General features: G+C 44.1%; 1 protein-coding gene across 1 annotated transcript; it reads right to left on the reverse strand.

The window, feature by feature from the left end:
- Positions 1-27,626, reverse strand: LOC120027840 (phospholipase D1-like). The gene is made up of 26 exons (XM_038972898.1): positions 27,540-27,626; positions 18,715-18,889; positions 18,259-18,422; positions 17,951-18,093; positions 17,355-17,466; positions 17,202-17,267; positions 16,208-16,266; positions 16,014-16,106; positions 15,290-15,442; positions 14,973-15,122; positions 14,345-14,428; positions 13,874-13,955; positions 13,631-13,741; positions 13,053-13,238; positions 12,696-12,915; positions 8,573-8,704; positions 8,372-8,490; positions 8,095-8,208; positions 7,881-7,991; positions 7,706-7,794; positions 5,869-5,982; positions 5,442-5,491; positions 4,214-4,348; positions 2,126-2,279; positions 1,870-1,987; positions 1-1,711 (listed from the first exon to the last, which is right to left on the reverse strand). The coding sequence occupies exons 2-26, from the start codon at positions 18,851-18,853 to the stop codon at positions 1,487-1,489; spliced, it is 3,123 nt and encodes a 1,040-aa protein (XP_038828826.1). The 5' UTR covers positions 18,854-18,889; positions 27,540-27,626; the 3' UTR covers positions 1-1,486.

A 27,626-nucleotide genomic window follows, 5' to 3' on the forward strand; every position in this document is an offset into this window, starting at 1 on the left:
AGAAAAAACAGAAATATTTAATAGTTAATATTCATTTCATCAACGCACAAATAATTAAATACGTGAACTATCAGTATTTGGGTTTTCCTACAAGACACAATCAGTCTGTGCAAAAAGTGCAATTTATAGAAACAGGCTAATGAAAGGTAGAGTGAAAGAGAAATGTACAAAAGAGATGAACAAAGACAGGACAGAGAAAATAAATGAAAAGGAACAGAGAGAAAAGGACAGTGACAGAGAAAGGGGGACAGAGGACAGTTGATACATTCTGATATGAGACAGTTATGAGTTGGGACTTCCTCCCATGGAGACCTCTTATCTCTGACAGAACTGTTACAGTCAGTAAAGTAAAAAGATCACTTATTTTTGGTATAATGACCACAGTCCAGCCATTTACTAGCAAGCAAACGGTAAGCATATCAGTTAGCTACCAGGGTTGGGCTCAATTCAAAGTAAACTACAATTCAATTATCGGAAAAAAATAGCATTTATTTTCAAGGACTTCTCAAACTGAAAAGAAGCAGCTATTTATTTCAATTTTACTTTAATACAAAATCACTTCCTGAACTGACTGTCTTCAATTAGAATTAAGACCAACCTTGCTACTGTAGCTACATGCCGGGTGTAGCTAAAAATGGACTGACTCTAGCTAGCATGCTAATGATTGCATGGACTGGTAGCTAACATGACAAGTTACCAGCAACACACAGCAGACTGACTTGTTTTCATGCTAATGGATACGTGCAGTGACTAGCTAGCATGCTAACAGCTACATGCAGCATCATACAACATCCCAAGATGGAATACAATGTCCCTTTGTGTTTTGCTATTGTACAGGGTGTCTAGGCCTCTAGAGACCTAAAGGCACGCTAGTAGAAACAGAGGTCCTTAAGGTCATAGTCTGAAATCCACAGAATGAACATGAGAAATGTAAGAGAAGGTATACTGCATTAACATTACCGTAGCAATAATTGGCACTTGTGTTGAGTTCATGTGATTTCATTTTGGTGTTAAGGTCAGGGTTAGAGGTTAGATACATGGCAGGGCTTTAAGGTTTCACTTTCACAATGTGCCTGCAAGGGCACAGAGCTCTCTCTCACCCCCCCTTCTCCCTTTCTAACTCCGATATCACACTCTCCTTTTTTTCTCCCTCTTGTCTTTTTTTGTCTTACATTATTCTAAGGCCTTAGTATGTTTTCATAGAAACATCACGCAGAGGAGTCTGAGCTGCGTTCTCCAGCCCTCACGGCGTCCCATAGTGTTAGTAAACAGTACAGAACAGTTACAGAGCAGAGCAGTCCATTACATTCCAGTTAATCACTCCATTGTCCTCTCCTCCTCCTTTGTTTTCTTCTTTTTAATGTAAACTTGAAGGTGCTGTCTGCTTTTCAGACACACACTCCAGAGTGGAATGACCTCCAGACACTGGTAGAGTTCTCTGGTATAGAATGTGGAGTGTGTGTGTGTAAAGTCTCTGGTCTCGGTCTCAGGTCCAAACCTCCATGGGGACCATGGACTCCTTGGAGCCGATGGGAGGAAGTAGATTCTGCTCAGTTAGGAAGTCGAGCGGAAATTGGACCAGGAAGCCACGGATCTTCTTCAGCTCCTCATGAGCGCGTGCAGAATCCTCCCTCTCCAACCCCGGCTTGGCCAAGTAGCCTTCCAGTTCCAGAATGTTCCTGACATCACTGGAGGGAAGGCACCGGAACACCTGGGGGGAAAGAGGGAGAAGTTCAACTCTGTACTCTCTGTGATAGCAAAGCATAGGTAGCATTATGACATAATAGTGACTGGGTTGGTTCTAATGTTGCATGTTAGTGTTTGTGTACCTTCTGGTAGATGGAGTGTTTTTGTGTGTCTGTTAGCTACCTTCTGATAGATAGTGGCGTTGCGAGCACAGGTGGTCATCCAAATCTCCTTGTAGAAGTGATCACTGAGAGGGTCAGACACGTCTATAGACAGATCAGTATGGGCCCCTAGGATAGTCCTGATGGAAGGCGGGAGAGAGGGATGGAGGGAGTGACGGGAGAGAGAAGGGGAAAAAGTCTCAGTATTAAAGAGAAGAGTTGATTCCTCAGTGAGGTCGTAAGTCAAAGCACTTGAAGGCTCACACACAGACACACACCTGAAGCACTCTAGACGTAGTGCCAGTGCATAGCGACCAGCCTGGTACTCCTGTCCATCCATCACCGCGGTAACGGTCTCCGAGTCTTCAACGATCACCGCCACCTCGCTGTCACGCTTCCCCAACATGCTGCGGTCGTTGATGTTGGCCGAACCTACAACACACACAGAGGAAGTGTTAGCTGTGTGTGGGTCCTTTGTGTCTGTCATTAGGACTTTCTTTAGCTCTTCTTTGACTATGAGTAAATGGATGGATGGATGCAGTAATAACACTGACCAGCAGATGGTAATGTAAAGCTTAGGTTACAGACGTACATTAATCCAAACTTGCACACAGAAATCAAATACAATTTTATTGGTCACATACACATACAGTTGAAGTCGGAAGTTTACATACACCTTAGCCAAATACATTTAAACTCAGTTTTTCACAATTCCTGACATTTAATCAGAGTAAAAATTTCCCGTCTTAGGATCACCACTTTATTTTGGGAATGTGAAATGTCAGAATAATAGTAGAGAGAATGATTTATTTCAGCTTTTATTTCTTTCATCACATTCCCAGTGGGTCAGAAGTTTACATACACTCAATTAGTATTTGGTAGCATTGCCTTTAAATTGTTTAACTTGGGTCAAACCTTTCGGGTAGCCTTCCACAAGCTTCCCACAATCAGTTGAGTGAAATTTGGCCCATTCCTCCTGACAGAGCTGGTGTAACTGAGTCAGGTTTGTAGGCCTCCTTGCTCACACACGCTTTTTCGGTTCTGCCCACAAATGTTCTATAGGATGGAGGTCAGGGCTTTGTGATGGCCACTCCAATACCTTGACTTTGTTGTCATTAAGCCATTTTGCCACAACTTTGGAAGTATGCTTGGGGTCATTGTCCATTTGGAAGAACTATTTGCGACCAAGCTTTAACTTCCTGACTGATGTCTTGAGATGTTGCTTTAATATATCCACATACTTTTACTTCCTCATGATGCCATCTATTTTGTGAAATGCACCAGTCCCTCCTGCAGCAAAGCACCCACACAACATGATGCTGCCACCCCCGTGCTTCACGGTTGGGATGGTGTTCTTCGGCTTGCAAGCATCCCCCTTTTTCATCCAAACATAATGATGGTCATTATGGCCAAACAGTTTTATTTTTGTTTCATCAGACCAGAGGACATTTCTCCAAAAAGTACGATCTTTGTCCCCATGTGCAGTTGCAAACCGTAATCTGGCTTTTTTATGGCGGTTTTGGAGCAGTGGCTTCATCCTTGCTGAGTGTCCTTTCAGGTTATGTCGATATAGGACTCGTTTTACTGTGGATATAGATACTTTTGTACCTGTTTCCTCCAGCATCTTCACAAGGTCCTTTGCTGTTGTTCTGGGATTGATTTGCACTTTTCGCACCAAAGTACGTTCATCTCTAGGAGACAGAACGCGTCTCCTTCCTGAGCGGTATGACGGCTGCGTGGTCCCATGGTGTTTATACTTGCGTACTATTGTTTGTACAGATGAACGTGGTACCTTCAGGTGTTTGGAAATTGCTCCCAAGGATGAACCAGACTTGTGGAGGTCTACAATTTTTTTTCTGAGGTCTTGGCCGATTTTGATTTTCCCATGATGTCAAGTAAAGAGGCAGTGAGTTTGAAGGTAGGCCAACCACAGGTACATCTCCAATTGACTCAAATGATTTCAATTAGCCTATCAGAAGCTTCTAAAGCCATGACATCATTTTCTGGAATTTTCCAAGCTGTTTAAAGGCACAGTCAACTCAGTGTATGTAAACTTCTGACCCACTGGAATTGTGATAGGGTGAATTATAAGTGAAATAATCTGCCTGTAAACAATTGTTGGAAAAATGAGTTGTGTCATGCACAAAGTAGATGTCCTAACCGACTTGCCAAAACTATAGTTTGTTAACAAGAAATTTGTGGAGTGGTTGAAAAACGAGTTTTAATGACTCCAACATAAGTGTTTGTAAACTTCTGAATTCAACTGTATTTTGCAGATATTATCGCAAGTGTCGTGAAATGCTTATGTTTCTAGCTCCAACAGTGCAGTAATACCTAACAATACACACAAATCCAAACCTACCCACCTATGATGACGGTGTTGTCGTCTGCGATGAGCATCTTGCTGTGGACGTAGACGAGCTCTGTGACCAGGCGTCCCTCCAGTTCAGCGTGAGTCCTCAGACCACAGAATGAGATGTAGTTCATCCACTGATCGTCCACTGAAACACACACACAACCAGTCCACTGAAACACACACACAACCAGTCCACTGAAACACACACACACAACCAGTCCACTGAAACACACACACACACAACCAGTCCACTGAAACACACACACACACAACCAGTCCACTGAAACACACACACACAACCAGTCCACTGAAACACACACACACACAACCAGTCCACTGAAACACACACACACACAACCAGTCCACTGAAACACACACACACACAACCAGTCCACTGAAACACACACACACAACCAGTCCACTGAAACACACACACACACACACACAACCAGTCCACTGAAACACACACACAACCAGTCCACTGAAACACACACACAACCAGTCCACTGAAACACACACACACAACCAGTCCACTGAAACACACACACACAACCAGTCCACTGAAACACACACACACAACCAGTCCACTGAAACACACACACACACAACCAGTCCACTGAAACACACACACACACAACCAGTCCACTGAAACACACACAGAACCAGTCCACTGAAACACACACACAACCAGTCCACTGAAACACACACACACAACCAGTCCACTGAAACACACAGAATCATAAATAAAAGCAGAACCATAAGGAGACAGTCTAATGTTAATCAAAAAGTAGGTCTGTGTTCTGCTAGGTGGGTGTGCTATTATTATTATTTTTTAAATGTAACCTTTATTTAACTAGGCAAGTCCATTAAGAACAAATTCTTATTTACAATGACGGCCTACCCCGGCCAAACCCGGACGATGCTGGGCCAATTGTGCGCCGCCCTATGGGACTCCCAATCACGGCCGGGTGTGATAAAGCCTGGATTCGAACCAGGGACTGTAGTGACGACTCTTGCACTGAGATGGTGTGTGTTAAACTATGGCTGTTTGTACTGGTCAGTATGACGCCACTCTGGTGAAGAGGGTAGAAATGTGGAAACTGGCATGAACTTCCCGTTACCCTTGTGTACACACACACACACACACGCACACACACACACACACACACACGCACACACACGCACACACACACACACGCACGCACACGCACACACACGCACGCACACACATTACTTACTTTCTCTCTTCAGCTGAGATATGATGGAACAATCTCCTCTGTTCATGGTTCTACAGAGAGTGAGATAATGTTAACTCCAGTACCTGCCACTTCTAGATTGATGAGTCACAGGAACAGGGAGGGGTGTGTAGACAGCCTAGCCAGTGTGTGATGTAGTGTTTCCACAAGGATGCTAATTTGACCCATAAAGTCCATCTCCATGGGTGGAGTACACACACAGACACTTTACTGCTGTGGTTGTAAAGTGAAGGCAGGTCTTCTCAGTGTCTACTCTGTGTAAACAGAGGTAGATATAAACCCTTTAACTGGCCTCCCAAGTGCCATCCCAAGTCTCCTCTGGCCACAGCCTTCTGAATCCCCTTATATTACAGCAGAGATACATTACACAGACAGACATGTCTAATTTCATGGCGTGCCGCTCACACACCTGTAGTTGTAGTGCATGACAGCCTGAATGGCACTGCCTCCTCCGGTGTTGATGTCTCCTTCGAAGCCGGGCAACAAGGGGGTCACAACGTACACTCGGAACTTCTTACCCTCCCTAAAAGGACACACACACACAGTTTATTTCCCCCCGGAGAAAGATGTGACCTTAAACAGTGGGAACATCCTCAAGAAAGCTGCTGTTGCCAAACCTAACAGTTGCCATGTGGAGCTGGTTATTCTCAGTGAGTGTGTTTCTACTGTACGTGTCATATCGTGTGTGTGTACATATGTGTGTGTACAGTACCAGTCAAAACAGCAGCTCATTCAAGGGTTTTTCTCTATTTTGACTATTTTATACATAATAGTGAAGACATCAAAACTATGAAATAACACATGTAGTAACCAAAAAAACTTAAACAAATCAAAATATATTTTATATTTGAGATTCTTCAAAGTAGCCACCCTTTTCACTGATGACAGCTTTGCACACACTTGGCATTCTCTCAACCAGCTTCATGAGGTAGTCACCTGGAATGCATTTCAATTAACAGGTGTGCCTTCTTAAAAGTTAATTTGTGGAATTTCTTTCTTTCTTAATGTGTTTGAGCCAATCAGTTGTGCTGTGACATGGTAGGGGTGGTATACAGAATATAACCCTATTTGGTAAAAGACCAAGTCCATATTATGGCAAGAACAGCTCGAAACAAGCAAAGAGAAACGACAGTCCATCATTACCTTAAGACATGAAGGTCAGTCAATACACAAAATTTCAAGAAATTTGAAAGTTTCTTCAAGTGCAGTCGCAAAAACCATTGAGCGCTATGATGAAACTGGCTCTCATGAGGACTGCCACAGGAAAGGAAGACCCAGAGTTACCTCTGCTGCAGAGGATAAGTTCATTACAGTTACCAGCTTCAGAAATTGCAGCCCAAATAAATGCTTCACAGAGTTCAAGTAACAAACACATGTCAACAATCAACTGTTCAGAGGAGACTATGTGAATCAGGCCTTCATGGTCGATTTGCTGCACAGAAACCACTACTAAAGGACACCAATAATAAGAAGAGACTTGCTTGGGCCAAGAAACACAAGCAATGGACATTAGACCAGTGGAAATCTGTCCTTTGGTCTGATGAGTCCAAATTTGAGATTTTTGGTTCCAACCGCCATATCTTTGTGAGACGCAGAGTAGGTGAACGGATGATCTCGGCATGTGTGGGTCCCACCGTGAAGCAAGGAGGAGGTGGTGTGATGGTGCTTTGCTTAGAATGCAAGGCACACTTAACCAGCATGGCTACCACAACATTCTGCAGCGGTAGGCCATCCCATGTGGTTTGCGCTTAGTGGGACTATCATTTGTTTTTTTTAACAGGACAATGACCCAACACACATCCAGGCTATGTAAGGGCTATTTGACAAAGAAGGAGAGTGATGGAGTGCTGCATCAGATGACCTGGCCTCCACAATCAACCGACCTCAACACAATTGAGATGGTTTGGGATGTTGGACCACAGAGTGAAGGAAAAGCAGCCAACAAGTGCTCAGCATATGTGGGAACTCCTTAAAAAAAAGCATTCCAGGTGAAGCTGGTTGAGAGAATGCCAAGAGTGTGCAAAGCATTCATCAAGGCAAAGGGTGGCTACTTTGAAGAATCTCAAATATATTTTTATTTGTTTAATAGCTTTTTGGTTACTACATGATTCCATATGTGTTATGTCATAGTTTTGATGTCGTCACTATATTCTACAATGTTAAAAATATGAGTAGGTGTGTCCAAAAGTTTGACTGGTACTGTACATGTGTGCATGTTTGTGTGTGTGGAGAGGGGGGGGGGTTACTTGTATGCTTGGATGATGCGTTCAGCGATGGCGTCTCCTATCTTGTTGAAGACATGTCTGTTATCAGTACAGCTGATGAAGAACTGGTTCTGAGAAACAGCAGGACATAGAAGCATGTTACACTACACAACGCCTATGCAGTGTTATGTAATGTACTGTATATGTACAACAGTACCTCTATGTAGATGTAGTGTTGGCTGTTCTTGATAGCGTGGACGTAGGCGTTGTGGATGGATTCTTCATGGTACTTTATACCAGCTGACCAGTCGGATGCTGAGCGCAGGATCTGACAGGGGACACAGACAGGAAGAGAGTGGAAATGTGCAGTTGGATATTCAAGCCATAAAACTTGTGTGTGTAGGATGGTGCGTGTGTTAGTGTGTGTTTACCTGTACTTTTGCAGGGATGCAGTTGGGGACTTGGTATCTGATCTCTCCTGCGGTAGTGTGAGACTTGGGCAGGAGGTACGGGTAGGAGAGAGAACGATACTTTGGCTTCATTATCTAGAGCCAGATAGAGAGACAGACAAAGAGGAAGTGAAAGAGGGGATGCCAGAAAGAGAGAGAAATGATCAATTACCAAAATGCTGTTCTTGTACAGAAATTGTGAAGGAGTCAGACATGTTACCTCTGAACCTTATTGACATCACTATGACCTGTGTCTGACCTTGCAGAAGTTCCAGCGCTGGATGAAGTGTCTGGCCACATCCCTGGCAGCCTTCCCATGAACCACGGAGGCGATGTCATGCCACGGCATCCTGGGGTGGGTGTGTCTGTCAATGAAGTCTGGCGAGACGGGATACAGTCATGTACAGGTAGGTGTGTGTTTATGACCAGGTTCAAGTGTGTGTTCAGGTGATGTGCTTACCGTCAAAGGGCTTGTCCAGTTGGATCCAGTCTTTGTATACGAAGTTGCAGTAGTCTTTCCCATGCCAGAACCTTGTATCTCCAACCAACTCTCCTACTCCTCCTATTCCTGTTTGCATGCTACGCACTGTCTCTAAAGGCCAGACACAGACACATAGAAGTTAAACATCAAGCGTATAGGTCCAGGTTTTCCTGACTTTGATCTGACCAGGAAAACGTTTCCCTGCACCTCCCAAAACCAGCAGCAGGGGGCAGTGGAAATCAGAAGAGGAAAGGGAGATACCTAGTCAGTTGTACAACTGAATGACTTCAACAGGTAGCCTAGTGGTTAGAATGTTGGGCCAGTAACCGAAAGGTTGGTGGATCTAATCCCCGAGCTGACAAGGTATAAATCTGTCGTTCTGCCGCTGAGCAAGGCAGTTAACCCACTGTTCCCGGGGCGACAAAGACGTAAGGCGGCCCCCAACACCTCTCTGATTCAGAAGGATTGGGTTAAATGCGGAAGACACATTTCAGTTGAAATCAGAAGAGACTCCAAGAGAGAGAGGTTGGTTACTATAAGTAGTTAGTTTCAAGGTTTAAATTAGTTTTATAAGGATTTGTTTCCTCAATGCATTAAACAAACAGTGGACAGAAAGAGTTGAGTCAAAATATTCCCCAAACGGACGGACAGACGGACACACACACACACACACACACACAGAGAGAGAGAACACGCCCCACACCCAGACAGCCATGACATAGAGTTACAGTCCATCCTGTTTCAGACAGATAAGTCAGCTCATTTACCAGCAGCAGCGGTCTTGTCTGAGTCTAGCTACACAGTTGAGTACTATTGTGCCCAGATGAACATTCACAGTAGTAAAAACATAGTGATCTGAGGAAAACATCTGAACATTCCCAGGCATAACCACAACCAGAAGGTGTGTGTGTGCAAGCTGCCATTTTGAGGGATAATATGTCTGGGTGGGTCTTTGCCTCCTCCACATTCCTTGAAATTCTTCTGCCATAAAAACACACTGCAGAGGCCCTAGTCTGCATCATGGGGGATTCTTATTGACCTTGTACAAACAAAGTCTTGACATGAGCACACACTCTCATGCCACGCCAGGCCACGCCATGCCACACGGTGCAGAAAGACCTGGGGCCTCATTTATAAACATTGCCATACACACAAAATATGCCCCAAAACATGCGTGCACCAGTTTTCACGCAAAAGTCGGCATTTATAAAATCTGAAATTTATGTTAGAATGTGCTTATCCTCCCGTAAACTTCAGACCATGTGTACGCACAGTTTCTATTGGTTGAAGTATTGCATTGCAAATAGGCAACGGTAGACTAGCCTTGAGCAGGAATATGTGTCACCACTTCCGCCGAAGTCGGCTCCTCTCCTTGTTCGGGCGGCATTCGGTGGTCGACTTCACCGGCTTTCTAGCAATCGCTGCTCCATTTTTCATTCATCCATTTGGTTTGTCTTGTTCCCTGCACACCTGGTTTTCATTCCCCAATCACACTACATGTATTTATTCCTCTGTTCCCCTTCATGTCTTTGTGTGAGATTGTTTTGTGTTATGTGTCTATTTTGATGCGCTATACTGGTATGCGTTTATCCCGTGTTTTATTTCACGAGGTATGTTTATTTGTTTGTACATATTATTGTGACTGTTTGCACTTTTGCCAATTGGCTGGAGGTTTCGACGCACTGGCGTCCGTCTGTTGGTTTCTCCTGCCTAAATAAAGTGTGCGCCTGTTCACAACTCTCTGCTCTCCTGCACCTGACTCCGCTCCCAGTACGCATTGACAATATATGATGACAGTTTTATTTAGAACAAAAAAAACAAGAAGCTAAATATAATAAGATGCAATCATTTGCCATTAGTTAGAAGAGCGAAAATCTATTTATTTTATCTTTGCATTCTAAAATAATCATCTATTTCCTATTGTTTATTTAATTTCCACAATCATTGCAGAATAAAACCTTGTCTGACTGGGATGTTTTTAATACTTGCTACACCCGAAATAGCCTATAGGCATACAACAAGGTAGGACAGGCTACCATTCTTCCCATCTCTCTTAATTGGACCCACTTCACAGTAGCAAATAAACAGATACGCTTTTTAAGTATTTTGCTCTATGCGTACCGATGGTTCACCTTTTCCATTGACGTTTGTAGACTACGCCTGAATATTGTAGCCTAATGTAACATTTCTTGAGTAAATAATATTTAAATTACAAACATAATAGCCTACAAAATACATAGATATATACATACCATAGCCATTGCAGAATAAATTCCTCACCTTTTCTAGCATGAGTTCATATTCCTGAAGTAGCCATGCAATAACTTAACATGCGCATCTCTCATTGTGCCTAATAGATAGGCTATTATACTTTCAGGTTATTGCTCTCTGCATCCGAACGGGAGCACGTTTTATAACATACAGAGTTTAACAGGTGAACAGACAGTTGATATTTAGCATTGAAGTGTGTTAACTACCACTGTAAGTAGGCCCACTGTAGTTTACATTTTTGTTCCTGAGTAGACAATGTTTCAGAAGTCGCGGGCAGTGCAGCATATTTAGGTTCGGGAAATAGTAAAATGCAAAACATTAGTGAATTCAAACGATCTGTTTACAGGTCCACAACAATGTGGAATAGTTTGTCTTTCAGACACGGTCAGATGTCACCGCAAAAGAAAACATTCTGCCAAAATCTCCAAAGACATTGATCAAGTTCGCCATTGCTATTTCCTTTAGATACTGTCTTGGCCTAATTACAATAATTACAAAGTATACAGCAAATAAGGGTGCCTTTGTCACCATAACAGGTGAATGATGGGGGTTTTCAGGCGGAGTTATAATGCTTGTTCACACACGCAGTTTCACAACAGGTCTGATTTATAATGGGAAACATGCCTATTTATGGCAGGCATGCGCCAAGCTGATCAATCTCAATATTTTGGTGCATGCTCAGTCTTTACAGATATTTCATATAAAATTTACACAACGTTATAAATGAGGCCCCTGAGATATTTGCACTCTTTCAGAGAGACACACGTGATGTACACTGCAAAGCACACTGGGTGATGAGTTTAGCAGCGGGACAGTCGAAGCCCCGATCCCACAGCGCATCTTCCAATCAGAGACTCACTCACCAGCCTGTGCCAACCCAATGGGAGGGGCCAGTCTCAGCTCCACCCCTCTAGTAAGGATCAGATTGTGTTGGCTGTTGACGCTGTTCGTCCAACCTGGACACACAGACTGCCATTTAACCTCTGCAGACTATGGTCCTGTCCCTCTCTCTGCACCTGAAGTACATGGTCTCTAAATGCGTGCTAGTGCGTGAATTTCTAATTCTGGGAGACTCCAGATCAAAATGGGGATAGCGAGCTAGTATTGTAGTACCAAAGATACTGGTAACTAACCAAAGCTATCTCATTGGCGTTGTTTCCAATGGGAGCAAATGAAGCACAGTGGGAAGAACAAGCAAGGAGGTGGGCAGAGCCAAGCATGAGCTAGCGAGATCCTATTGGCGCGTTTTAGCATGTAGTTGCATATTTTCCTTCTCTGTGAATTCCGTGTGTGCAATAACTCAATTTGCCCTTTCACTCCTTCTAAACAACGCATTTTTTTTTTTTAACTTTGGCAAATGGTCAAGTCTACAAATGTTAGTGCAATCTGTTCGTAACACATTCTAGTTTTGGGAACAGATAACTGCATCGAGATTAATCGATCTGAAAGTTAGCAGAATGTCCGCCAAGTTTCATCTAGCTCCATCTTCTCCCACAGCCCGCTGTACTTCCTCTCATCACCATATTTGGTGGTGAGTGAAAGTTCCAAACGGATGCTTCAGATCTGATTCTTCTATCTACATAATGCTAGCGTGAACTGAGTAGTTTGCTATGCTAACATTGGTATTGTTTACCAAGTGATAAGCAGAGCACCAGCATCAATGTAGCATTGTGTTGAGTAGTTAGTAGAGAAGAGTTAGTGATGTTAAACATTCAAAACAGTTAGGCACGCCGGTTAGATACACAAAGCAGCAAATGACTCGTTAAATACAACAATTTGGGCAACGTTTAGCTTCTGCATGTGTTTATGACATGTGCATGTACGGACTCACTCTCTTCTGAGCTATCCACACTGCTAACAGAGTCGGCGTGGGCCAGTCCATGTTTCTGCAGGTGTCTCTTCATACTGAACCCTGTCCTCCTGATTCTCCCCAGCCCCTTCAACTTGGGCTGGTCCCCTGAGTCCACTACCAGGGCAGCAGCACCCTTCCCATTGCTAGGGGCAGAACTACTGGTCAGTGCGGTGGCCATCTTGAAGGAGGAACCCTCAGCCTGTGGAGACAGGAGGCAGGAGACAGAAAGACAGAGCGAGAGGAAAGTTGGTGTGGATGTCTGATCCTCACATGCTCTATGTTGGCTAGTGATCATGTGACACTCAGACTGTGTGTGTGTGTGGTTGTGTGTCTGACCTGCTCCAGGGCTACAGAGCGCGTCACACTCCCCACGTCCGTCAGACGGTGCTCTCTGTCATCCCAGCGACCGTACGCCAGGTCGATCCCACCCACGAAGGCCACTGATTGGTCGATGATGATGATCTTCTCGTGATGCGCCCACAGGTATACAGAGGAGGAGACATGGTCCGGATGACGCATCACCTACAGAAGAAACACACACACACACTTTTACTACATAAAAGGATACCTCTATACCAGTGGAGGCTACTGAGGGGAGGACGGCTCATAATAATGGCTGGAATGGAGTGAATGGAATGGCATCAAAAACACATGGAACCCATGTGTTTGATGTATTTGATACCATTCCATCTATTCCGCTCCAGACATTCCGCTACCACAAGCCCGTCCTCCCCAATTAAGGTGCCACCAACCTCCTATGCTCTATAAACACACTGTAAACACATTTCACACACACACACACACACACACACACACACACACACACACACACACACACACACACACACACACACACACACACACACACACACACACACACACACACACACACACACACACACACACACACCTACCTTGACATTGGGGTGGAGGTGCATTAGTGTTCTCTTGCTGTATTCACTGTTGATGCCCAGAGCTAGCTCTACCTCCTTATACAGCATCACAAAGATACGCACTCCCTGTTGCTATAGGGACAGAAAGACAGAGACACCGTTACTAATCACCACATAATCAAATCATTTAATCAATGATAAGATCCACACTAAGGCAGTTTGAGGGGTGCGAATGGACCAATGAGACAGCATTTTGTTGCTCACCGCTTTGCGTCTCAGGATGCAGTCAAGGCGCCAGCGGTTTCCCTCGACAACCGGTCTCTTCATAAAGATCTCAGGGCTCAGCCTGAAAACACACACATACAATCAAATGTATTTTATAAAGCCCTTTTTACCTCAGCCGATGTCAAAGTGCTATAATGAAACCCAGCCTAAAACCCCAAACAGCAAGCATTGCAGATGTAGAAGCATGGTGGCTAGGAAAAACTCCCTAGAATGGCAGGAATCTAGGAAGGAACCTAGAGAGGAACCAGGCTCTGAGGGTAAACAAATGTGAGATGTCCACACACTGGCGGCTGACAGCTGTGTGGGGTGGGTGTAACAGTATTCCAGGTCTCTGATTGTAACCCATCTGTTTGACCACAGTCTGCCTTGGAGGTGTGACCGCTCTGTGCTCTCCATATGCAGACACACACACACACACACACACACACACTGTAAACAACCCACACGTACCACCAGTCAGTGATGAAGATCTCTTCTTCAGCCTCCTCCAGAGCGTCGGCCACGTCGGCCATGTAGGTCTTCCCATTCACATACCTATAAACAGAGTTATATTATAGTCACACACTTAAAACACAGTGCGGTCTCTCTCTCATACACACACTCACTCTCTCTCTCGGGTAAACAGACACACAAACTTTCCCACGCACGCAAGCATACACCCACCAGAGACTTTCACTGTTGCACACACCCCCTCCATGTCTCACACAGACAGTATAGTGTTGCCACAGCAGGTGACAGGTGATGAGAAGCCCAGTGTCACTTTCCCTCCCTTTGTGTCAGGTTACTCCAGTGAGACAGATACCTTTAAGGGCTGTAACTGGGCCAAACTGTACCTGGGCCAAAGTGTACCTGGGATTACCTGGGATAACCCACCTGCCACACTAGCTGGCCTTTATGCTCTACTGGGACTTTGGTGTGTACAGTAAATGTGTCTTGAAAAAATACATTCCCAGAGTAATTTCCCATTTTAAATATATATTCTGCATTGTTCTCACTTAATGTTCAGACTGGGGTGTTGTTTAACTCTGACTGTATTAAACGTGTCGTGGTTTAATGATTGTGGTGTAGCCGTGGATACCATTTGGCTGGGATGTTGTGCTCCTGTCGGGCGAAGGAACCGAAGCGGTGGTCGGTCAGGAAGGCAGAGCCATGTTTCTGGACGAAGCCCTCGATGGCCTGACCCCACCACCTGGCATGTCTGTAGCTGCTGCATTTCAACACCAGGGCCCTGCAGAATATACACACACACAAAAACACTGATTGTGTAAACTCCTTTTTACTCAATGATTGTCTGAATAATTTCTGTAGATTTCCGTTTTTTTAATACTCTTTGGTGAGGTAGCAACCTACGTTTTTTTTATTTTTACAACCAGCATCTTACTCAAACCCACCCACCTGGAAAGGCTATCAATCCGTACTCCGTGTCTGGTCTCTGTGTCTTTGGAGTCCATTTTGATGCAGAACTCTTTATCCACCAGGAGAACAAAGGCAATGGCTCCCGAGTCTGGCTTCATGTAGAGGAGGAACGAATCCTTCACCACCAACCAGCTAGACAGACAGACACTAGAGCTTATTACTAAAGCACAGCTCAGCAGTATCAGCTGGAGCAGTAAGAGGAGGATAGAATCATTCTCAGACTTTGATATTTCATCTATTATTCAGGGTACTGACCGTTTGGATCAGCGGTAGCACATCTTGATATTTCATCTATTATTCAGGGTACTGACCGTATGGACCAGCGGTAGCACATCTTGATATTTCATCTATTATTCAGGGTACTGACCGTATGGACCAGCGGTAGCACATCTTGATATTTCATCTATTATTCAGGGTACTGACCGTATGGACCAGCGGTAGCACATCTTGATATTTCATCTATTATTCAGGGTACTGACCGTATGGACCAGCGGTAGCACATCTTGATATTTCATCTATTATTCAGGGTACTGACCGTTTGGATCAGCGGTAGCACATCTTGATATTTCATCTATTATTCAGGGTACTGACCGTATGGACCAGCGGTAGCACATCTTGATATTTCATCTATTATTCAGGGTACTGACCGTTTGGACCAGCGGTAGCACATCTTGATATTTCATCTATTACTCAGGATACTGACCGTTTGGACCAGCGGTAACACATCTTGCTATGACCACAGCAGTTAAGTCCTGGGATACGATGACCACCTGACCGCTTGTACACCATCCCTTCTCTGGGGAAATGAAGAGAAAACGTAGAAGACTTCTCTTCCTGACTGAAGTATCATGGTGGTGATGAGTAGTTAGTTACAGTAGATAGTGTAGAGTTACTCACAAGCCTTTAGGTCCCAGATCATGGATGAAGGATAGCTGGCTGACATCTATAAACTCCATCTGAGAGAAACAAGAACATTTGAAAGTTGGACATATCCTCGTAGCGTGGACATCTCCAGCAGTGTGTGTATGTGTCTCACCGTAGCATGGTAGGTTCTGTACATAGACATCTCCAGCAGTGTGTGTATGTGTCTCACCGTAGCATGGTAGTTTCTGTACATAGACATCTCCAGCAGTGTGTGTATGTGTCTCACCGTAGCATGGTAGGTTCTGTACATAGACATCTCCAGCAGTGTGTGTATGTGTCTCACCGTAGCATGGTAGGTTCTGTACATAGACATCTCCAGCAGTGTGTGTATGTGTCTCACCGTAGCATGGTAGTTTCTGTACATAGACATCTCCAGCAGTGTGTGTATGTGTCTCACCGTAGCATGGTAGGTTCTGTACATAGACATCTCCAGCAGTGTGTGTATGTGTCTCACCGTAGCATGGTAGGTTCTGTACATAGACATCTCCAGCAGTGTGTGTATGTGTCTCACCGTAGCATGGTAGTTTCTGTACATAGACATCTCCAGCAGTGTGTGTATGTGTCTCACCGTAGCATGGTAGGTTCTGTACATAGACATCTCCAACAGTGTGTGTATGTGTCTCACCGTAGCATGGTAGTTTCTGTACATAGACATCTCCAACAGTGTGTGTATGTGTCTCACCGTAGCATGGTAGTTTCTGTACATAGACATCTCCAGCAGTGTGTGTATGTGTCTCACCGTAGCATGGTAGTTTCTGTACATAGACATCTCCAACAGTGTGTGTATGTGTCTCACCGTAGCATGGTAGTTTCTGTACATAGACATCTCCAACAGTGTGTGTATGTGTCTCACCGTAGCATGGTAGTTTCTGTACATAGACATCTCCAGCAGTGTGTGTATGTGTCTCACCGTAGCATGGTAGTTTCTGTACATAGACATCTTCAGCAGTGTGTGTATGTGTCTCACCGTAGCATGGTAGTTTCTGTACATAGACATCTTCAGCAGCTTGTTCAGGTAGTCCTCCAATGCTTTCTGTAACCAATAAAGACATACCGTTTTAGGAAGAGTAGAGCATGTGATTAACAGGTGATTGACAAATGTGTTTGCCGAATGGCGTACCCTCCTGCTGGACACCTGTTCCTCACGGGCCAGCTCATCCCCGCTCCCCCGTGGCAGAGTGGGCATGGCCCTGACCTCTGACCTCCGAACACTATGCCTTCTCACTGTGTGGCTGGAAGAGAGAGAAAGGATGGAGAGAGAAATAGGAGAGGAGAGAGGGAGTCAATAGGAAATTGTTAGTGTCTTTTCAGTTTCAACATCTTTGATAGTACCTGTGTGTGTGTGTATGTTTGGTTTTACTATCCTTGTGGGGACCAGAAGTCCTCACAAGGACAGTAAAAGAAGGAACACTTGGACAAGTGGGAACATTTCGCTAGTCCCCAGAAGGAAAAAGGCTATTTTAGGCTTAGGGGTTAGGTTTAGAGTTCCAATTAGAGATAGGATTAGGGTGATGGGTTAAGGGTTAAGGGTTAGGTTTAGGGGTTAGTAAAAATTTGATTTTAAAAATGGGAATACATTTTTTGGTCCCCACAAGGATAGTAAAACAAACAGGTGTGTGTGTATGTGTGTGTGTGTATGTGTGTGTGTGTGTGTGTGTGTGTGTGTGTGTGTGTGTGTGTGTGTGTGTGTGTGTGTGTGTGTGCGTGCGTGCGTACCTGCGGGAGGGTAGTGGTATTCTCATGAAAGTCTTGTATCGGAGCAGTTCTCTGTGGAGGTCCATGAAGTGTTTCTCCTTCCTCTTGACCACCCAGCTGAACTCTCCATGTCTCATTTCAATCTTAAATACCGCAGGCAGACTCTACACAGACAGGAAAAATATAAAGGGTATGGCTGAGTGAGTGTCTGTGTGTGTGTGTGTGTGTGTGTGTGTGTGTGTGTGTGTGTGTGTGTGTGTGTGTGTGTGTGTGTGTGTGTGTGTGTTTGTGTGTGTTGTGGTGCTTTGCTGAGGTATGTGCGTGTGTACCTTGTTGACACTGCGCTGTGAGGTGATATTGAAGCGGTCCTGTGCAGAGGTGAATCTCTCCACTTCTAGTATCTTAGCGGTGATGGGAGAGGAGAGAAACACCTTGGCCTCCGCCTCCTTAAACCCCACAGTATTGTAGACAGACGCAAAGCCCCGACGCTCCTCTGGGGGAACACACACACATCAGAAACTACACACACACACATCAGAAACTACACACACACACATCAGAAACTACACACACACACACACACACACACTTCTCTAAGACATAACATTCCTCACTGTCAGCCAACACCTTGAGCAAAACTTACCTGCCCACACTACACACACTTTGTTGCTCATGAATATGTTATAAATAGTTAGATAGGTAAAACTGTCTTCTTATAAACTAATCCATCAATCAATGAATAAAACATTTGCACACACACTCACATGTGCACACACACACCCTACCTGGGAGTTTAAAGTCTGTAGTGTCATATTCCCCGTCTCCTAGGTACAGCTCACGAGTGTCCAAATTCTCCATGATTTCACTCATATCCGTAGCAACCAGGTGCAACGTGCTATTGGTAGGCTCAGATTGGCGCAGCATGGTTATTGGCTAGCACGCTCGGCGCCCAGGGCTCACCTGGTGAACAGGCAGAGGGGGAGGGGGGAGGGAGATAGGGAGAGACAGGGACAGACAGAGAGACCAGGTAGACAACATGACGTCAATGACAATGGAAGCAACGTCAATGGAATCTGACTGCAACCTTAGTGTTACTGTTACCCCCCATGGCAGTAGGTTGTGTGTGTGTGTAAATATGCAGATAAAGGCTGGTAAGAGTGTTTGAATGGGAACTGGTGAATAGCAGCACATCAGGAATGGCCTGTAGTAGCAGGCTAAAGACAACGAGAAGAGGAGGAAACACAATGGAATTCACACGCTGTTGCCATAGGCTGTCTTCTCTGTAAGCCACGGCTTATTGCTAAAATATAACAAGGCTGCTTCCGCTCTCCTTAAAGTCTAACTGAACCAAAAAATAAACTTCTCCTTTTGAAAATGGCATATGTGCCATCGTAAAAAAATATTATAGTGTCAAAATTGACTAAAGTGTAAATAGGATAATTTTGACCATAAAGTCACAACAGAGATTTGCGAGATGATTAGGAAAATATGGTATGTCACGGAATGAAGGCAACAGAACAGTTTTCCCTGGATTGCGTTTATTTCAATCCTGTCCACATGCCCACAGCTGGCAGCACCCAAGTAATCATCAATTCAGAGCGCAGCGGTACACGACCCGATCGTACTGACCAGGGATATCCCCATGGGGCTAGTTAGGGCCCATCAGTAAATTACACAATGTACATGGGACAATATTTTACACGGGGGCCCCTCAGGGGTGCGTGCTTAGTCCCGTCCTATACTCCCTGTTCACCCACGACCGCGTGGCCTTGCACGACTCCAACACCATCATTAAGTTTGCTGACAACATGATGGTGGAAGGCCTGATCACCGACAACGATGAGACAGCCTATAGGGAGGAGGTCAGAGACCTGGGAGTGTGGTGCCAGGACGACAACCTCTCCCTCAAAGTCAGCAAGACAAAGGAGCTGAACGTGGACTACAGGAAAAGGAGGGCAGAACATGGCCCCATCCACATCGTCAGGGCTGTAGTGGAGCAGGTCGAGAGCTTCAAGTTCCTCAGTGTCCACATCACTAAGGAATGATCATGGTCCACACACACCAAGACAGTCGTGAAGAAGACACGACAACACCTCTTCCCCCTCAGGAGGCTGAAAAGATTTGGAATGGGCCCTCAGATCCTCAAAAAGGTATACAGCTGCACCATTAAGAGCATCTTGACTGGCTACAACACCGCTTGGTATGGCAACGGCTTGGCATCAGACCGCAAGGAGCTCAATTACCTCGTACCCATGCACATCGACTCGGTACTGGTACTAAGTGTATATAGCCCAGTTTACATTACTTATTGTGTATTTATTACTCCTGTTCTTTTTTTCTCTCTGCATTGTTGGGAAGGACCCGTAAGTAAGCATTTCACTGTTAGTCAATGTAACAGATTAGCTTCCGTCCCTCTCCTCGCCCCTACCTGGGCTCAAACCAGGGACCCTCTGCACACATCGACAACAGCCACCCTCGAAACATCGTTACCCATCGCTCCACAAAAGCCGCAGCCCTTGCAGAGCAAGGGGAACAACGACTTCAAGGTCTCAGAGCGAGTGACGTCACCGATTGAAACGCTATTAGCGCGCATCCCGCTAGCCATTTCACACCGGTTACATCTACACCTGTTGTTTATGAAGCATCTGACAAACACAATTTGATTTGAGATCCGCATAAGGTGAAACAGTCACCCCAGGTGCATTTGTTTTTATTTTGTTTAGGAAATGGAGCATCTTTGTTATAAAATCACTCTGCTGTTCTATTGCGCGTTCACTGATGTCTGATGGGAAAAAAACAATGTTCTTGGTTTGAAGTAAAGTCTTTGTTGTAATATTGCAAATGGACTTGGCAGTTTCACAGCTACGGATTCCAGCTTTATTTAAAGATAAAGTTAATTATATCTCATCTCTCTACATCCCTTTCTCCCTCTCTGGTCACAGAGCAGACACTAAACAGAGAGAAACAGGACAAAGGTGGAGGTATGACACAGCAGTGTGATGTTTAATCCAGCATTATTTGTGTGTGTTCTTTAAAAACCTAAACAGCAGATTCAAATAATCTAAAACTGGTCAGACATGCGCTCCTGAACACGTTTATGACTATCTGAGAGTAAGTGTGTGTTGACAGAAACATTGAGGCAGGTGAGCTGCTCAGACGTGGTGAAACAAGTGAGAGATTAGAGAGATGGCTCCAAACAGACTGACCCAGAAAAAGAGCATGGCAAGATCAGCAACCTGGTGTCCTACTAACAGAGCTGCAGTGTGTGTGTGTGTGTGTGTGTGTGTGTGTGCATGCTTGCATGTACAAGCATGTGTGTGAGTGTGGGTGCGCCCTCCTGGCAAGGTCTCCCCTTTATCATGGCATTAATTTCCTAAAATGGTTCCTGGAGAAACAGAGAGAGTCTACACACACTTCCATTCACTCCCTCTGCGTTCACTCATTCACTCCCTCTGCGTTCACTCATTCACTCCCTCTGCTTTCACTCATTCACTCCCTCTGCTTTCACTCATTCACTCCCTCTGCTTTCACTCATTCACTCCCTCTGCTTTCACTCATTCACTCCCTCTGCTTTCACTCATTCACTCCCTCTGCTTTCACTCATTCACTCCCTCTGCTTTCACTCATTCACTCCCTCTGCTTTCACTCATTCACTCCCTCTGCTTTCACTCATTCACTCCGTATGGAAATAACGCTCACTTCATGCAAATACTCATGCTTCCGTTACCTGCATGTACCGTACTGTATTACCCTACACACACACACTTTCATTTAGGTATTAAAAACATACACACACTGTGCTCTATAAATGTTGTTTTCTGTAAATAAGGACACAACAGCAGGAAAGCCACCTACAACTAATACCATACCTCCTAAACACACACACACCTCTGGACATATGTCTGTGTGTCTTTATGAACTTGCAGAATTGTTTTAGAAAGTAAAAGAGAAATTCCCCCAACTCTTCATTTAAAAAAAAAAAGTATTTCTTTCTCTATTGAGAGAGAGAGAAGTGTGAGGTGTGTGCAGCTGCGATATTCACAGTGACAAACATTTAACAATGGTTCCGGTTAGACCGGTGCTGCAGGGAGTAGCCACTGAGAAAGGAGGAAGATTAGGAGGAGAGAAAGGAGGGTGGCAAATGAAAGATACAAAATTCAAATAAAGTTCATATATCAGTTCATATTTCTGACAAAGAAACAAGGGCTAGTAGTCTACTGTGGGTCAATAGGAGTTGACTGATACAGTTTCTTATGAAATTGTGTTGCATGCTTGAGTCCAAGGGACAACACTAGATGTACAGCAGGCACTCACTCTAATTGGGGAGGCCAAGGCCGATGACCTCCCACCAACCACCACTCTGGATCTCTCACCAGCCAGGTGGCAGCATGCAGAGTTCTCTCACAAACACACTCAGACAAAGTAATGCAAGACACACACACACACACACACACACACACACACACACACACACACACACACACACAGCAACTTCAATTATAAAAGAAAGCCAACAGTAACAAAACACACCTTTTCCTGAGCTATGAAAAGACAGACAGAGGGAAAGATGAATAGAAAGAGACAGAGTCAGACACACACAGTGACAGTGTTTCACTGACCTGTATCCACTCGGGGTGTGGGAACCCCATGATTTCCGAGCCTGTCCTATTCTCTCACGTCAGATAACACACACACACACACACTCTCTCTCTCTGTTGGAAGACGGCAGATCTAACTGTACTCTAGCTGCGAGTTGGAGTGAATGTGAGAGAAGGAATAGAGGGAGGGAGGATGAGGTGGGGCCTAGGGTAGAACTATTGGACAAAGACATGTCAATCACTGACAGACGGCCAATGGGGAGCTGGGGGTGAGATTCATTTCTGGGATCTCCTATCCCTGGGAACCGTCTACACACCACCCACGTGTAAGTGTGTGTATGTGCCTTTGTGGTATTGACAATGGAATCCATCCTAGCCTTAGCTCACAAGATCAGGTGACTCATTGATGAGTTTCCAAAGACGTCCGAATGAGTGATGGGGGGGGGGTCAATAGAGTTACTATAGCAATATTCTTTTTGGACGATATTATATCAATATTTGACTCCAAGTATCAATTTGTAAAGAAATAAAAAAATATATATACACTACCGTTCAAAAGTTTGGGGTCACTTAGAAATGTCCTTGTTTTTGAAAGAAGAGCGCATTTTTTGTCCATTAAAATAACATGAAATTGATCAGAAATACAGTGGAGACATTGATACTGTTGTAAATGACTATTGTAGCTGGAAACGGCTAACTTTTAATGGAATATCTACATAGGCAGAGGACCATTATCAGCAACCATCACCCCTGTGTTCCAATGGCACGTTGGGTTAGCTAATCCAAGTTTATCGTTTTAAAAGGCTAATTGATCATTAGAAAACCCTTTTGCAATTATGTTCGCACAGCTGAAAACTGTTGTCCTGATTAATGAAGCAATAAAACTGGCCTTCTTTAGACTAGTTGAGTATCTGGAGCATCAGCATTTGTGGGTTCGATTACAGGCTCAAAATGGCCAGAAACAAAGAACTTTCTTCTGAAACTCATCAGTCTATTCTTGTTTTGAGAAATGAAGGCTATGCCATATGCGAGAAATTGCCAAGAAACTGAAGATCTCATACAACGCTGTGTACTACTCCCTTCACAGAACAGCGCAAACTGGCGCTAACCAGAATAGAAAGAGGAGTGGGAGGCCCCGGTGCACAACTGAGAGGACAAGTACATTAGAGTGTCTAGTTTGAGAAACAGACGCCTCACAAGTCCTCAACTACCAGCTTCATTAAATAGTACCCGCAAAACACCAGTCTCAACACCAACAGTGAAGAGGCGACTCCGGGATGCTGGCCTTCTAGGCAGAGTTCCTCTGTCCAGTGTCTGTGTTCTTTTGCAGTTTTAAAGCTAATTTCCTGCAAATCTACATATTTTTCCCAGGGCCGTGTGTTATGATACCTGAGTGACTCAACAAAATCAATGTAGGCCCCCTGGGGGGTAGAGTAATCTTGCAATGATAATTACAAGATTTAGATAGCTGGTTAGCCTAATTTACCCATCTAGCTAACATGGCTAGTAGTTGATCAACTGGAAATTTCTGACAGGTTATAAATATCTCTCAAAGCAAGGTCTGTCAGTGAATGACAGTACCCTACCACATTTCAAAATGTAACCATGTGCATTCTACTATTACAACTCTCAACAGCAGTAAGCTCAAATCCCGACAGAATATTTGTTTTATATATAGGCAACATCCGCCAGTGTTGTCCTGATTAATGAAGCAATAAAACTGGTCAAGGCTGGTCAAGGCTGGTCCTGGTCAAGGCTGGTCATTGATCAGGTTAGTCACCTGATCTGGTTGGTCATTGATTTGCCTGCCTGAGTATTGTTGTATTACTCCTGAGTGCATGTCAATAGTATAGTCTCCATCCTTCATCTGCACTGACGTGAAAGAACTGCATAAGTAAAAGGCCATATAAGGAGGAGGGTGCATAATGGAAATCTGCTAACTCCTATACAGTCCTTTCATATCAGGTCACATGAAGGGTAGGAGGAGAGGAGAAGAGAGGAAGCCACTTCAAACAGCAGAGTTCAGTTGTTTTGTAATAATCTGTTTAGACATGGCTAGCAGGCTGGTTTCTTATCAGTCTCTACAGCACACACGGGCACATGCACATACACTGTAGAATACTTAAAGGTCTTGCATTATCAGCTCTTGTTATGATATCCCAGCATATGGCTAATCATCAGATGCACTCCCCTCCCTCAGTCCTCCGAAACTTCTAAGTGCTCAAACATTTTTTGTTATTTACTTCCCAAATTAGCAATATCACATGTTATCACCCTGCTACAGAATCACATTCATCTGCCTATTTCCAAATCCTCCTACACTCATAAGATACACACCCAACTAACTGCAAAACATATTAGACCTAGCATAGGTTTGTGACAATACAGAATTTACTTTCTGCAATTTTGGTAGGTTCCCAAACATTTTTCCATTGCAGCCCCTAAAAAGACTTACCACCAAATAACTACAACTCTGTTTAACAGTGTTTGGCTGTAATCCACGAGGAACTGGCCACAACCCACTATTTTAGAACCCCTGCAATGCACACAACACTAGTGTTTGTTTACATGCATGTCTGTGGTACCACTGCCATCTTCTGGTAGACTGAGCTACATGCACCTGGAATTAAAAACTTCCCCTGTCCTGCAACAGAGGGATGACACACACACAAACACTATCTTTGCACAGGGTCGTGTGTGTGTGTGTGTTAAATACACAGTGTTTATGTTTTTGCAGCTGGTAGATTAGGTAATATCTGAGTAGAAAACAATCGGATGGTACAGTGATGCAGAATCACAAGCCCCACTTCACTTCCTGCAATCCTATGACACTTCTGACTAGACAGACACCACTTCCCCTTTCAATATGAAGAGAGAGAGAGAGAGAAGGAAAGAGAGAAGGAAGGATCGAGAGAGAGACCCTATAGCCCATCACCAACCAATTTATATCTGGGAGGATTGGTAAGCCCGTCATTTCAGATCCTGTCAGGTGGGGTTTGAAATGGGATCAGCTGATGGTTGTTGGGAGACTAGGTTCCCTGATGCCCATCTCATGACCAACTCGCTCACATTCCAATATTGGACACAAACAGTGAACTGTGTGCACCAACACACAACACTTCTTTACTGTGTGTTTGTGTGCGTGTTTGTCCATGTCATTACATATAACTGATCATGTTGTTCTAAGGTTGGACCTGTTCCCCACACCTACTGCTCCTTGAGCTCACTGTATCTGCAATCAATATTGGGCCACGAGGTGTGTATGTGTATGTGTGTGTGTGCGTGTCTTTTGCCCACACCCACAAAGTCAACCAAACACACCTATACAGTGTTTGCCTGGTTGTCTTTCCTGACTAGAAAAGACAAGTGGTTCCAAGTGAATTATCTTCACCCTAAATTACATTTAGGGAACACTCAACCACACTGAAAAAGCAGGTATTTTCTTTAAACACACACACAAGTTATAAAGAATGCCATTCCAGAGAGGAGAGAGATACATTAACACCACAAGACACTCTCTCCATACCTCTCTCTTTCTCCCCATCTCATCAACTCTCTCTTTCCTTCCCCCCTTTGGTTGGCTCAGTGTAATATTCTCATATTATTTCCTCAGATCCTCTCTGATCTCCACAAGGGCCTTAATAGGAGCTAGGTTTTTCTTTTGTAAAATAAGACTTTTTCAGGACTGTCTCTTTCGCAACTTCCTCTCTCCTACCCCAGAGTGGTGGGGTAACGGCTAAACACTACTTCTGCTAAAGCCTAAGTGTGCTACAGATTCCGGTTCAAGTGCCTTACTTGGCCTTAGATCAGTGGGGTAAAACAGGGGCGACAACCCAGGTTCAATACCCAGTTGACTACATTGGTGCTGTGACCCGGATTTCAAATCCACACACACAAGAAGCTGGCCATCTGCAGTGGGCTACTGTACTGCAGCATCCCGGTCGCCCCTGCACAATCAGTTATACGTAATTGGATTTCAAAAACACTAACTGTAATCAGTTATGTTAACAGCAAAAACTATTGTAATCAGATTACAGATACTTTTGAAAAACTAGATGTTACTTCTTGAATTACTTTTACATTCAGAAAGGAATTTTGTGGAAAAAAATACATGACACCTTTCTGTTTTTCAATGACATTCAATTCAGCATTGAAAAAAGGAGCAAGTTTAAGTTTGTTCCACCAGACTCTATGATGGTGTGTCATCATAGCAGTCAGAGACCAATATGATGACACACCAAATGCACTTTTTTTTATTTCACCTTTATTTAACCAGGTAGGCCAGTTGAGAACAAGTTCTCATTTACAACTGCAACCTGGCCAAGATAAAGCAAAGCAGTGCGACAAAAACAACAACACAGAGTTACACATAAACAAACCTACAGTCTATAACACAAAATAAAAGAAAAATAGAAAGATCTATGTAGAAGAGTAGGGAGGTAGGAAATAAATAGGCCATAGAGGTGAAAATAATTACAATTTAGCAGTAACACTGGAGTGATAGATGTGCAGATGATGATGTGCAGGTAGAGATACTGGGGTGCAAAATAGCAAAAATAAATAACATGGGGATGAGGTAGTTCGGTGGGCTATTTACAGATGTCTTGTCTTCTAATGCCTCTTACGGGAAAGTAATCAAAAAGTAGCATAAAGTACTTATATGATGTTACTGAGTTTGGTTAATCCAAAAATTACGTTACTGATTACAATTTTGGACAGGTAACTAGTAACTGTAAATGATTACATTTAGAAGGTAACCTAGCCAACCCTGACCATACCCATTGATTCGGTCTGACAAGGGAGTCGACCAGTCAGATATTGGTTGGAGGATAAGAGTTTGTTTGCTTGTTTGATTTCGAATACAAATTAACCATGGAGTGGGACAGACTCCCTCAACTTTTCCTAGACAATAATCTTCGTCATCAAGGAAAGAATTTAACCGGAGTTTATGACAATATACACATCATAGGCAAATACCTACATAAAGGTTGTAAAAATGAAAACATAGCTACCTTATTAAGTAGAATCGGGTAATTAATTACACACGGGTTGAAGGCTGGTAAATTAGGGGTTCCCGGTGATCGGTTTGAGGAGTAAAC

The sequence above is a fragment of the Salvelinus namaycush genome, chromosome 33 (assembly GCF_016432855.1).
Source record: "Salvelinus namaycush isolate Seneca chromosome 33, SaNama_1.0, whole genome shotgun sequence".
In the NCBI taxonomy this organism is placed as follows: Eukaryota; Metazoa; Chordata; class Actinopteri; order Salmoniformes; family Salmonidae; genus Salvelinus; species Salvelinus namaycush.